The sequence below is a fragment of the Eschrichtius robustus genome, chromosome 6, assembly GCF_028021215.1.
Source record: "Eschrichtius robustus isolate mEscRob2 chromosome 6, mEscRob2.pri, whole genome shotgun sequence".
Classification (NCBI taxonomy): domain Eukaryota; kingdom Metazoa; phylum Chordata; class Mammalia; order Artiodactyla; family Eschrichtiidae; genus Eschrichtius; species Eschrichtius robustus.
Window position 1 is genome coordinate 80,051,929 of NC_090829.1, and position 15,002 is coordinate 80,066,930.

The window sequence follows — 15,002 nt, forward strand, 5'->3', positions numbered from 1 at the left end:
CAAGCCTCTCAGGCTGGTGAGTGCTGGTCAGCAGCGATCCTCTGTGCGGGAATCTCTCCGCTTTGCCCTCTGCACCCCTTTTACTGCAGTCTCCTCTGCGGCTCCGAAGCTTCCCCCCTCTGCCACCTGCAGTCTCCGCTCGTGAAGGGGCTTCCTAGTGTGTGGAAAGCTTTCCTCCTTCACAGCTCCCTCCCACTGGTGCAGGTCCCATCCCTATTCTTTTGTCTCTGTTTTTTCTTTTTTCTTTTGCTCTACCCAGGTACGTGGGGAGTTTCTTGCCTTTTGGGAGGTCTGAGGTCTTCTGCCAGCGTTCAGCAGGTGTTCTGTAGGAGTTGTTCCACATGTAGATGTATTTCTGATGTATTTGTGGGGAGGAAGGTGATCTTCATGTCTTACTCTTCTGCCACCTTGAAGCTCCTCCCATAAAGTCATTCTTAAGGCAACTTATTGCCAGAAAAAGTTTAGACTACATAAAATTGCATCTATTATTTGAAACATGACGAATAAGAGAAAAAATTCTGAAACACTTTTTTTTAAATGGGAAGAGTATTCACTTTAATTATGCTCCAAGATGTTACAGAGCTAGGTTAACAAATTTCAGTCAGTATAAAATAGATTTATTGTCAATATTCAATCATAATACAACCCAGGTAAATGAATCATTACTTTATACAAGGCTCAGATGTTTAAAATCTATCTCAACTTTACACATGTACTATAAAATGATAAATACTTAAAATGACAATGCAAGGGAAAATATTATAAAAAATACAATTGTTGTAGACCCTTGTATGAAAGTTCTTTAAAGTTCTGCCTTAAGGAATAATACCATGCTACATATCAGAACCAAAAATAAAGTATTTTCCTTGAGGTTACAATGCTCAGTGATATACTGGATGCACTCTAAAATACATGCCTGACAAGAATCAAAAGAGACAAGGCCTTCAATAATGTTGAGAGAAAAAAAAAGAGAGAGGAGTAATCAATTGTTATATGCTGATTTCTGCTAGAATGGCCTCTTTAAACAATTTATAGCTCTGTGGAAGAACTGAAAAAGAAGGGGACCAGTCTCAGCTTTATATAAAGGATTTCCAAATCAGCACAAACTCAGACAATGTTAAAAGGTACTGTTCCCAATGCTCTCCGCTCTTCAACCATTTACATGGACTCCTTATCCTAAGTCCGTGTTTTTTTCTCTAATTTCTTCCTAAGGGCTTACCAAACACACTTTCTGTTTTCTATTATCCAACATACAAACCAAAAGGCATTAAGCACAACAATAATATCTGTCAGTCAAGTCAGTTCTAAAGACACCAATTTTGGTTTAGATATTAATCATGAGATTTACGCATAACCATCCTTCTTCCACACACACTCCCACCTCCCCTTACAAACTGACTTCATCCTAAACTGTGAAGCAATATGAAGCTTTAAGATTTTTTTTTTCCTTCATCAATGATTTGCCTGTTGCCAAGCTGCTTGGTTGGCAGCAATATCAGGAGTTGTTTGGAATGCTTGGTCAGAATAAATAAAAAGGATGTGATCAATGAATTACTGTAACCTATCAAAGTGGGCTTCTACAGGCAGACATGAAGAATTTACCTATAGACTTCTCTCACTCATTTCAGAAGGGAGAAAAATGTGTCTTAAAAGGGAAAGGAAAAAGATGAGATAAGGAAATACAGCAAAATACTAATACTGTAGTAATAGGAAAGGGTATGCTTATAGCCAACCTACCTCGTGGGGAAGTTTCTGGCATAACAATCAAACTTTCTCTCTCTCCCATTACTCTTTGCACAAGATTAACAGTTGACTTACATCAAGAGAGGCAGAAGGCCACTGAACACTTTTCTTCAAAGGTAGGGAATTTCTTTTTGAAATGCGCATTAGAGAAAGGAGGAAAAGGTAGGGAAAGCTCACTCAAAGAGGTCCTCAAACATGCGTTGTCCCATTGCTATGTACGCTTCCTTTTCATCTGGTGTCATTTGGGCCACCAGCTCTGGCTTCTGGCTCACTTCGCTGTAGGAGAACGGACGGCCAGCCACCGTGACAATGGGGTCATCTGCTACTTCCTCAAATTCATCCTCCTCCTCATCCTCTTCCCTATGATGTGCAGCCACAGCTGTAGCACAGGGTGGAGAGTCATCATCTGACTCACTGGTCTCACTCTCAGAGTCACTGCCATTGGCAGTGGTCACAGGAGCAGCCGCCCCCACTGAGCCTGCTGTGGCAGAGGGGGTCTTCTTCTCATGAATGAGCAGTGCTCGCATGACCTCCTCATTATCATCTGGCCCCACACGGCCTTCCTCACTCTCCTGAAACGAGTCTATATCTAAGCCACCTGCAAGGAAAAAAAACCAGAAAGTCAATATCCTTAAATATAAAAGGCATTCCTTTATAACTAATAAAATATATAATATTTTAATATATTATATTTAAATATAGGATAATATTATAAAATAACACAGACTTCACTAGTTCCATTTTTTGAGCTACTGTCCGTAAGATATTCAAAATGTTTCTCACAAACTGGAACTTAAGTAGCGTAATGGTTAAGTACAGTTGACCCTTGAACAATGTGGGTTTGAACTGTGCAGGTCCATGTATACATGGATTTTTTTTTTTCCAATAGTAAATACTACAGTACTACATGATCCATGGTTGGTTGAACCCATGGAGGTGGAGAAACCATGAATTTAAGTTATACTCAGATTAATCCCTGCACTGTTCAAGGGTCAACTGTACGTGGGTTTTAAGAAATATATGGCTTGGATCTGAATCCTGGTTCTTCCACATGCAAGTTGTAACACTTTAGGCAAGTTATTTAGTCTCTAAACTTTGGTACCTTTTTCTGTAAGATGGGATAATAAAAGCATCTATCTTCTATGGCTCTGGATAAGAACATGAAATAATGTCTATGAAGGACCAATTTTGTAGCTGGCATAATAGGACATCAAAATACGGCTCCTCACCTTGCTCAGAGTAAAAGCCAAAGGCCTTACAATGGCATATAAAGTCTTACATCATCTGAACTCCTCCTGTCCACCTACTTATCCCTTCTCTTATCCCTTGATCATTCTGCTCCTGTCACAGTGGCCTCCATGGTATTCCCTGTACACACCACACACACACTCCTACCTCAGGGCCTTTGCACTGCCAGTTTCCTTTGCCTGGGATATTTTTCCTCTAGGTATCCATACCCCCTTGCATCTTTCATGTCTTCACTCAGATTTCACCTTCTTTCAATTCATCCCTACCTCTATATTCCCAATGCTCTATTTTCTTCCCCATAGCATTTATTTTCTAACATAATAATTTATGTCTACTGTCTTTGTCACCTGCTTTCCATAGCTGTAGGTTCTCCACAACAGATATTTACCTTTTTTATTCAGTGATATATCCCATGCACCCAGAATAGTGCCTATTGCTTGTTAGGCACTGAATAAATATTTGATGAATGAGTGAATAAATGGCAGTTTTATTTTCCTGAAGCAAATTAAGTGTACTTTGAACTGTTTATCTAGGAATCTAGTATCAGAAATGAAACTTCTCCCACCACACACCTCCTATCATTTTGTGTACATATTACAGATGAAGAATTTAAGAAAAACATTTGTATTCTGAAAATAATACAAAATATAATGCCATTTAAATACATAAAAGAATTTAAAATGTTGATTGAAACCTGACTCTTTGATTCAAATCCTGACTCTTAACACTTATTAGCTGTATGATTTTGGTCAAGTTACTTCATCTTTTTCTGCTTCAATTTTCTCAAGTACAAAAAGGGGGAAAAACAGTATCTACCTCACTGGATTATTGTGGGTATTAAGTGAATATTTGTGAAGGCCTGGCACTTAGATTAGTGTTACTTATTATCAAGAGAAGACCCAGAAATGACCAATTCTGGCCATGGATGAAGTGAAAGTATCTTCTCATTAACATATTAGAATGAATTAGTTGTAACCCTGGACATTTTAGAAAGTATAGAACTCCTGAGATAAGATATTGGGCACATAAGAGAGAGAAAGGGAAACAGGAATTGAGAAGTTAAAAGTTCAGATCAGAGAAAACAGGCTTTTGATAACATTGATGTAAAAATGAGGGTTAAAATCAAACTTAACCATTTTAAAATAGTGCCAAAGGCTGAACCTCCTCCTTAGAGCCCTTATTACCAATGCAGTATTTCAAAAGGAAAAAAAGACAAGGAATGTATGCAAGTCTCTAAGACTATACACTTCTAAAAGAATTTTCCAAATACTTTAATATCACCAACACAGTATTTTGAATAATGTTTAAAGTAAATATAAAATTAGAGGAAAAGCAATTTAGTTTTGTAAACTAAATGAAGTCATATCTAAAAGATTTCTGACAAGGTTCTTGAGAGATTTAGCCAAAAAAAGAATTATTCTGTTACAGATGAAGACAGAAAACAAAAAATAAGGATAAATGAACAAATCTCTAGATGGTAAGGTAGAAACACTAGTTCTAGGAACAGTCTTACTTAATAGAGTTATAAATTACGAAGAAGATGTGTCCTGGGAAACTGTCAAGTTCACTGATGATGCTAAGCAATTCTGGGTTCTTAAAGGCCAAACCGATAGCAAAAAAATATAGGAAGAGCTGAAGGTTGTATAAGTGGGCAGAAAAGTGGCAGATCTATTTCATTATTGGCAAGTGTAAGAAAATCTGCCTATAGAAAAATAATCTAAAATATACTAAAAAACCTTATCCAAGCTATCAGATAAAGGGCAGGAGAGAGTCTGAAAAAAATCTCGGCACATAATTCTAAAGTTGTTGGTCTTAATATGCTTCCAGAAGCAAAGCAATAAACTGTCATGTAAAAACTAGAAGGATATTTGAGATAAAACTCAAATAATTAATGATAAATTCATGCATAAATAACATGTATTGTTCTGGTCACTAGGTCTCAAGTAAAGTATATTACAATTGGAGATGGTCCAGAAAAAGATAATTAAAATAAGACAAAAACTGTAGGTGGAGATGGCTTGGGGGAAGAGAACGCTTTGTAAGGAAAGTAGAATCAAAAGGAATTAGAACTTTCAGTAGAGTAATAAGGACATGACTGAAGTCTATAAAATTCTGAAAGATGTTAAAATAGCTTGAACTCTGAGGAAAATTAAGTGTAGGACAAATAAGAGTCACTTCACACATTCACTGGATAGAGCCTATTCAACTATAATAAAACCTAACGAAGACAAATTTAGACATAAAAGCATATCCTATTTTATACACAGAAGGAAATAGTCACAAAAGGGAACAGGGTAGACTAGATGACTTATTTAAAGCCCTTATGATTCAAGTTGTACCATTCTAGGAATTATAAACACTGACTGTTAAACATATGAGCCTAACTGTATACAATGCTGGCTAACAATAGTTTTATTTCATTCGATTTTGTTCCTAAGTTCACAGAAGAAAAGGCTTGGTTGCTTCAAGAACAGGCAAGAAGCCAAGTTGGGGAAAACGAACCTATTAAATAGTTGACAGCCTAACTACTATGTAATCTAAACCAATATGCACCAAAATAACTAAACCTCATAGCCAAGGTAATCAGTGGGAAGGAGGGAGAGTAAAGTATGATTGCCAAGGAAAACTTTTTTCTGGTTGGAATTAAAACACCAAAGAGAATCACACTAGAGAATCACACATCTGCTTTTACCATGACTACGCAACTCCACACTACTTTTACAATTCTTAGCATACACAGTAAAGAAATGCTAATTATGAAGGGAAAAGAGGTTAGAAAAATAAGTCAAAAAACAAGTGGTTTTTAATTACTGATGATTCTTTAGTATTAAAGAAACAGACTCAAGTGATATGTTGGCAATGATACATATCCTAGGAATAGGGGTGGGTAGGTTCTAATGCTGATGAAATCTAACCAGAGGTAAAGACTCCCTCTTTCACCTCTGTTTCCCAGTTTCTGAGCAATACTTATCCAGTTTTAGTCTCCCATTTTCTACCTAGTCTTAAACCATCATCACCCAGTCTCTGAATCCAGTAATTCGAGACTAAAATTTAAAAAGTAAAATCGTGCAGTTCTCAAGCTTCTGATTATTATATAATCCTTAACCTTTCAGGGCTCACAGAGATTTCCAAAATCTTCTAGTATAAAGTTTTGCCAATCTTCTTGGATGGTGAGAATCCTTGTCTTTACTCATTTGGTATCTTTTTATATATTTCAAGTAGCACATCTCCTCGTTATTTATGAGGAGACAACATAAATAGTTTGGACTAGTATATAGTTATGGTTCCTAATTCAAAGAAACAAAAATGCATGCAAGTTAGAGCAACAGAAGATTAAAGAAGAAATGAATTTGGCCACTTTGAACACAAGAGTACTTTTTCAAGAAATTAACATAAAGAAATGACAATTTCTCAAATCTAAAATGGAGATTTAAAAAGCTGTCTGTTTTTTCAACTAAGTTGAGGTTTAATACAAGTCTACTGGTTGGTTTTAATGCTTATTGCTCAATTTACTTCCTGCTATAATGCAATTGTTTTATAAAACAGACACAGTGTGTTTCCAATAAAACTAAGAATTGCCCAGGTGATTTCCTAAGGCAAGTTCATTTTCTACCATACCCAATACATATTCATCTTACTTCTTCTACTCTTACCTTCTTTCATCTCTTCAGAACTATATGCTCCTTGGACAGTGCTCTCTCTTAACCAGATAGGTCTCTCTTTGGCAGATTTCCCCTCCAGTGAGGCTCGATGAAGATCTTCTTGGTCATCCATGTTAATGACAACATTCTGAGTGTATAAGTCCTCATAAGAGGGACCCTTGGTGGCCCATGTTTCCCGGTGGTGCCCACCTGCCAGGCCAGCAGCTGCAGCAGCAGTTGCTGCACGGTCCTTGCTAAATAAAAAGATTAGAGGAGGAAGGGAAGAAGAAAACTTGAAGTCTTGGTGCTAGAAAAGAAGGGGAGTTGGGGAAGTAGTTACTGAAGAATTACATATAAATTCTATCTAGCAATCATGCACACATGCTTTCATAATTCTGGAAAATCTGCTCTTATACCCCAGGGTGAAAGTTACATCGGTTAGAACAACACATCATATTTATATTTTAGTTCCTCAAACACTGAATCCTCTGGTGTCTATAAATGATTGAGGTTGTACAGATTAAGATGTTTAAATAAGTCTACTTAGAGAGAGGGGAGAATGAAATAGTGACATAATCCACTTAAAGACACTAGTCTGGCAAAAATCTCTCCCAGGAACATCTTTGATGAGTATTTTGTTTAAAAACAAAACAAAAACCCCAAACAAAACAAAACACATGTTATATTTTAAAAAGCATGCTCTCAGCTCAGCCCAGAAGAATTCAAAGTAGTTCTGTGGACTTTTCCCTTTCTTTTGTGTGCTGAGAAGCTAGAATAGTATTCTACAAAGCCAGACTTCAACTCAGAATTAATATTCTGCAACTCACCAAATAAGGCAAATCTTTATGCAGAGATCAGCTTCTTTTCAAGTTGTATCTGTCCATCTCTGCACCTATGCTGACTCTCCATATCCAGGCCCAACCATTATTTCTACCCCACAGCAACCATGATCTATTTCTGAGTCTATTTTGTTTTGCCTTTTACTTCTACTACCCATGATCTTCTTAGTCTGTTCCAGGTTGGATCATTCCTTATCTTTCTCTAGTCACTTAATGTTTCCTCATCTCTATGAGTTTTCAGTCTTTCTGCTGCTCCCCGTTTTATCTGATTGTTTCACTTTCAATGTACTCCACATTCTTTTGAATATACCTGATTTTCTGTGTGTCTAAGCTCACACCTTGTCTTTCTTTGCCTGCTACTGATGCTTTTCTGCATCAAGTTCTAGGCATGACTGTCCCTCCTTTTCTGTTTAGACAGTTCTTTTATTGCATAAACTATCTTCATATTTCATGAACTACCTGCTTACTTAGTACCTGCTCTGTATCTTTCTCCATACCTTTTGCTGTGTTCCTTTCTGTGTCTGCTGACTGATTCTCTTGGCCCTATGTTTCTCCTTTACTTCTCTGCCATTTTTCCTAAATCTTTTCCATGAATCCTGGACTGTCTCCTGTGTAGTGTGCTGTCTCATTCTGAGCCTAAGCAATATTTCTTCATTTGTCTTTAAGTTCTGTATCAGTTTTCTCTCTCAGAAGCCATTCACTGTTTTTCCTTCTCTTTGGTCCTACTTCGTATCTGCTTACCCCATTGCTCCTCATTTCTTCCTGGGCCCACTCACATCTACTTGAGTTTTGTCTCATGTTTAGTTGAGATTTCTCTGATGTATACTACTATCCACATATCTGATTGGCCCATTACATCTCTCCCTGAGAATACTGTGTTTCTGACCAACCTCTGGAGGTAATCTTGGGTTCATCCCATCCCTCCCTCCTGTTCTGCCTCTGGATATCTACAGACCCACTGCCACTTTTTCTATCAAAAAAATGCACCCTCTCTAGTTGTACAAACCATGCTGATCTGGTCACTTAATCCATGCCTTGTAACTACTGCCTTTAGCTGTACCAGGGCTGCTTTGTAAATCACTCTTTCCTATAGCTTTTTCATCAGTTATTTGCTGGCCCACTCTGAGTCTAGGCCTACAAGGCCATCTCTCTGTACCCAATCTATCTATTTGTCTTACTATATTTTAAAGTCTTATGTTACAGCTGGAAATAACTGGTTTCTCTCTACCTTTTATTCCTTTCTGCATTCATCTAATGTTACTTTTTGCATTATTTACTACATTTGTCTCAATTTAATCCATATCTGTCCCTAGTCATTCCTTTTCTATCTTCCATGTTGTCTTCTAAAAGGCTTCACTATAATATGACTGTGCTTAGTCTGGTTTAAGTTGTCTTTTTGATTTTTGCTTTCTCTCAAGCATTCAGTTTTCCCTTCTCTCTTGGCCTGATCTGTGTTTTCATGTTTCTGTGCTCACTCTACATTCTAGTCTCTCCTCTCTCACCCAGTTGTCTCGTTGACTCCTTTTAATGTCTCTTCTATCTTCAGCTAATGTTCTTATCTTGTTGTGCTGAGCCTGTTCTGTATGCTTGTCTGCGCCCACATGTGTCTCCCTGAGCTAGCCAGATGCCTTTTCTGTCTCTTTCCACCCACTCAATGTTTCTCTAGTTCTGACCTGGATAACTACATCCTGTCCTTATTCATCTCTCCTTCACCCAGAATCTTAAATGATTCACTCACTCTTTCTGAAGCTATTGTTTCTCTATATCATCTTGAACACATAGTTTTCATCTATGCTGTATATTTAGCATTAACTCTGAAGACTATCTTCCAAAGGTTAGCAAGTGTTCAGTACTTTGAGTAGAGAAGAATAAGAATAGAGAAAAAGAACAGGACAATTCAAATAAATGTTAGCATGAGACCATTTTTAAAAAGTCTTTTGTTTTCAGTATTCCATTATAGAAACTCAAGATTGGTTTTATTCCAGTTTGAGGCAGGAGAGTTTTGTTTTGTTTTGTTTTTTTGGCCACACCATGTGGCTTGCAGGATCTTAGTTCCCGGACCAGGGATCGAACCTGTGCCCTCGGCAGAAAAAGCAGAGTCCTAACAACTGGACCACCAGGGAATTCCCTGAGGCAGGAGAGATCTCACCACAAGTTAAACAAATTTTTTCATTTGGAAGAATTTTTTTTAAAAGATAATTTTTACCATGGAGAGTTGACTACACAGATTTTATTTCTACCTTCACCACATACACAGTCAAATTAAATCATCAGCAAATGTGACACTAAAGAAAATTTAGATGAGAGACACCAGAGTTCACTCCTTCTGCATATTTAAATTTCTTCTATGGAGAGAATGTGCACATTTCACTTAAAGATGACAAAAGTAACAATTTAGTTTTGAATCTTTTTATATTATTTAAGAAATTTTAGAATTTTAAAAGATATAACTTACTCAGGGGTGAGGGAGGAATGTTATTTCAAAAATAAATAAAATTTTAAAGATCTTTAAGGTGAATGCTAAATAAGAGATGATGGAAAAGGAGAGGTTACTGGAAAGAAATTCCATTTAAGAAGAATAGGAAGACTTTAAATATCACCAGTGGGTTGACTTGCTGAAAGGCAGAAACTGTCCATCAGCTCTTGGGTTAAATCTACTGACAGTCCTGCAACGGCAGCCTCTGGTTCCTGTTCTAGGGAATTTAATTGGTTACATATCAGTAACCAAACAATCATGCTGCTTTTTTTTTTTAATTAATGAATTACTCTTGTCTATGAGCCCCCATACAACTCTATTGATGTTTTTCTTTTCTTGTACTGGGGCAGGATGGCTACTACAGGACTGCTGTGCTCTGAAATGGATCCTATAGTACAGAAAGGCTAAATCAATACCACTTTCAGGATGTTATATCCAAGCGGTGGAGCTTGTCAAATGCTTGGTGAGGCTATCTCAGCCAGGGTAACACCTTCTAACCTAGCTCTACTGGTCTTTCTCCTGACCACGTACAAGCGGTTATATTTTGTTCTGGCTGGAAGTCCAGGGAGACCATTCAATCTTTCTTGCCTGCCTCCATTTTCCCCTTTCTTCTTAGTGACCAAACTGTTGAGTAGCCTCTTTCCTGATTAGTTTATTTCCTGTATTTCCTGATTCTTCTTCATCCTTTGAGTCACCATCATGCCTACCTAATGAGAAGCAGGTGATTTGATATAGTGAGCTGCTGTTGGGCATCTGGCTCAGACTTATCTCCAGCATGGAGTGAGGGATACCTAAATGAAGATCCTGGAATGGGAGGCGGACTGTGGTAGATGTGGAACAACAGAGGTAGAATGCCAGTGGTGGTGGTGAATGAATGCTACTGTAGAGGGGAAGGATCTTAATAAACAAGAAGACAGCTATAATTAGGAGAGGAAACACAAATATAATTCATAAATAGTATTATATTGTATAGAAAGCAATCAGAGAAAATGTCTAAACACACTTCAATATGAAATAACCCATAAGCTTAGAAAGGTATGTATTTTTGTAAAATCAATTTCCCTCACAGGCTTCTGTGACAGGGTTACAGTATTATTTAAATGCACAAAAAGATATAACAAATAAATTCTTGATAAGAGACCAACGACCAGTAAGAAAAATTTAAGGCTATCTGTAATGTGGATGATATTGGTTGCCTATAATTATGGCTCCTCTTCTTCTTTGCTTATTGATTTTATTCAAGTATTGATGGCTATTTGCTCCAAAGGACTCTGGCACCTTCCTCAGTCCTAGGAGGTAAACCTTAACCAGTCCAAGCACCAATCATGTGATCTCATTTCCTCTGTGAGATGCTGGTTTAGAAATAAGCATATAAAGCAATTCTGGTCAGCGAGACATTGAGGGTACAGTAGGATGAAGGTGGCCCTCTGAGAAAGCTTTTTTCCATCTTAAAATAGGACACAAGGAAGGGATAGTCCATTTTCTGTGCTTGAACATTTTCATCTAAATGTGATACCTAGAAAGACATGGCCATCTTAGGCTAGCTCCCCTGGTGGTGCCAAGAGGAAAACCAACAGGCCAAGTTCGGCAGAGTAAATATGGAACAAATCTAGATCCTTGAAGATGTAACTGACCTGTGGAATTAATTCTGAATTGTGCTACCTAAGAACTTCTGGTCATGCTAGAAAGTTTTTCTTACTGTTCAAGCTACTTCTAGTTGGTTTTCTGTTATCACAGATAAAGGCATCCTAACTGACACAGATGCTAGAAAAGAAAATTCACAATAACTTGTACAGATACAAAACCTTCTGTATAACTGGATTGTTTTTAACCACCAAAAAGAAACTCAATTTGCTCAGGACTGCCCAGAACTGGCTTTTCTGCAACATCAGTACCAGAGGGCACAAAATACTAAGAGTGCTCCCAAAATCTATACAGTTACAACTTGGACTATTGTGTTCTATGGAAGGGAGTAGATGGGTATAAACTCTAAGCCCTCAGCTTGAAACTGGGAAGAAGAAAGAAAAAGGGAAGAATAGGAGAGTACTCCCTGACCTCAATTCTCATTTATACTTTTCAAAGAAGAAAAACCACTTTTTATGGCATGGCAAAATTAAGGCTGCCTCTGCAATTCAAAAATTAGGGTACACTGACAAAAATAGGGAGCCACAGTAAGAAGTATTAACCCATAGGTAACACCCACTATACTTCACTTTCAAGAAAGTTGCACTGAAAACTAAGGAAGGCAAGAAATGTGTGGTTAAAAACTTCAAAAACAAACATACAAAAAAAGTGAAAGCTGTATTCCTTAAAGAACTTCAGGCTTCAGAACTTGACGAGGAAAATTCAGATATCCCCAAGAGGCACAACCAATTTAGGACTAACTAACAATTGGCTGAGTTGCAGTAGGCCCAAGCAGATTGAGTACTTAAAAGTCAAACCTGACTATTTAAAGATTTTTGCCTAGCGCCCATACTGTACTGCATTCAGTACAAACAAATTTCATCACAGGCACAAGTTAATATGACATGTGTGGCAGAGCTTAGAATCCACATAATCTTATAGCTTTTAGTCTCCTGGTAAATTACTTACCCAATCCTGCTCTCCAAAGTACAGGTAGTTAAAACAAGGGCAAGCTTAAAAGTGTTCTTGATAAGAGCACAGGGCCTACACTCACCTCTGTTTCAGGGCTGGTATTTCTGTGGGTTCTGGCTCAAGTATTTCATAGGCCAAGTTCACATCCTCTGTCTCTCGAAGCAAAGCATAAATGGGCTCAATTTGTTCATTAAACCTTGCCAAAAGTGTGCGTGCATCTTTTTTGGGCATTGCTGATTCATCTTCTTCTACCTCTGTATGGCAAAAAGTACAGCGGAAAGTTCCTATAGAGAAAACAAAAGTCTCAGGTCAGGGAAGAGAAATTCTCAAGACTAGCCTTTAGCAAACAGTTAATATCTCCACTCTTCCTCCAACATTTTATTATTAAAACTTTCAAAAACATGGAAAAGATTAGTTTACAGTGAACATCCATGTGCCCACCACTGAGATTCTACAATTAACATTTTTCTATATTTGATTTATCACATATCTATCCATCTATTATTTTTTGAAGCATTTCAAAGTAATTTCACCCCTAACTGCAGCACAGCAAACAGATTTTAATCACAACACTTCTATCATATCTATACTTATTTTAACTTAAAATCAAATTCTTTACAGCTTACCACTGAAACCTGTATCCTTTTCCAACAGTTTTCTTTTTGCACAGTACACATTTGAATCTATGTCATGGGGAAAGTCAAATAAATACCTAAAACCAAAAGTCTCTGGTCATTCTGTACATTGTAACAAGGTTATTTCTTCAAATCTATTAACTATTTACATCTAAATAACTTTAACCAATCCATTTCCAAAATTAAAGTTCAAGAAGCCTTTATTGTTATTTCTACAGCCTTCACATTCAACTTATAATTAAATTGTAGCAATTCCTTAGAAACATCACAGATTTTTCACTTCTACTATTATTTCACTAATCTGGGCCACCATTACTTAGCCTGAAATTTAGCTTCCTAAATCTGGTCTTTGAACCTTTAGGCTCTCCCTCTCCAATTCCAAGTTTCCTAGGCCACCATTTGAATCATCTCATCCCCCTGCTCTAAAGTCTATCTGATGGCTGAACTTCTAAAGTCCACAGCATCAAATCTAAATTTCTCATCCTAACATTCAAGATCCTGTATAACTTGATCCAAAAACATCATAACCCTACCACAGTCCTTTACTTGTCAAGTAAATTCAAACACTTGAGAGACAATATACTAGACATTAACATTTATTTTATTTGTATAAGTGCTTTCTTTCTAATGCGCTTCAATTTACACTTTTTGATCCCTACACCAATCCTGTAAAATGACATCAGAACTGAGGATCTGAGTTTTGTGATTTGTCCAAAGGCACATAGCCAATAAGAGAAAAGTAATAAAAGCTGCTATTGTATATCGAGTGCTTACTAAGTACCAAGTATCGCCAGTCATCTGAAGACAGTATTATTATTATTGCCCATTTAAATCTGTAAAATACAGAGGTTCTAAGGGGTTGAGTAACTTGCTCAAGATCTTATTACTACTAATTGGGAGGTGATGGCAGGATTCAAACCCAATCCAATATGATGAAACTCACACTCTTAAATATTACTTAACACCACTAGCCCCACTTGGATCTCCAGTTTGGTCCTTATTCCCAATGCCAGGGATATGCATCCTTCCTTTCTAACCCAATTAACCCAAGAGATTAAAAGAGATCACACAAGTACTTAGTGTCTGGCACATAGTAAGTATGCAAACATTTAGTTTTAAATAGCCCAATATATGACTGACACATAACCCCACCCCCAACCCCTCTTCCCCTAGTAAGGAATAAACAAACTAGACATCTCTGCTTCAACATTAACACTAGATTCTACTGATATATTTCAAACAGAATAAGTTTCTTTATTGCCTCTCAAACATAAACAACCAATCACAAGTAAATTCTTTGTTCATATACCCTGTCTAAACACTCTTAATCTATCTTCCTGCTATCCATATGCTACCTCATCTTTTACATCTATTTCAAATAAGTGAGAAAGAGAAAAGCAGCCCCTCATAGCTAAGAAGGAACCTAGCACTCATAGCTAGGCTGTGATGCTTTTCTGCCAAACGGAATCTCACAGATCACCAACATCAGATAAAAGGTCCTCTGAGACCATGATGGAAGTGAGGCAAAACCAAGCCAATCTGAGTCTGTCTGAATATAGACAAAAGCAAGGTCTCTGCACAACCACACACACACACACAAAACCCCAGCTAACACGAATGACTGCTACTTCTTCACCAATTACACTTTTAGCCTCACCCTGGTCTTCTCACCTCTGGGATAAGATTTATTAAGATATCCAATCATAGAATTACCCTCACTTCTTGATAGTACCTAAACCACAGCAAATCCCCACCAGTTCCCTGAATCCTCCCCAATATTATCTAACAAAAGCCCATATTCTCTAAGTTTGTTCAGCATAGTCTT

At 37.4% G+C, this 15,002-nt stretch overlaps 1 protein-coding gene across 2 annotated transcripts in view; it reads right to left on the minus strand.

Annotated features, from left to right (window-relative positions):
• Positions 1-788: 788 nt before the first annotated feature.
• GTF2E1 (general transcription factor IIE subunit 1) overlaps positions 789-15,002 on the minus strand; it is a 36,399-nt gene continuing 22,185 nt past the window's right edge. For both annotated transcript variants that reach the window (XM_068546658.1, XM_068546659.1), the window contains 3 exons: positions 12,625-12,826; positions 6,645-6,886; positions 789-2,341 (listed from right to left, as the gene is read on the minus strand). In XM_068546658.1, the coding sequence (XP_068402759.1) occupies positions 1,917-2,341; positions 6,645-6,886; positions 12,625-12,826 (869 nt within the window). In that variant the 3' untranslated portion in view covers positions 789-1,916. The remainder of the gene's footprint in view (positions 2,342-6,644; positions 6,887-12,624; positions 12,827-15,002) is intronic.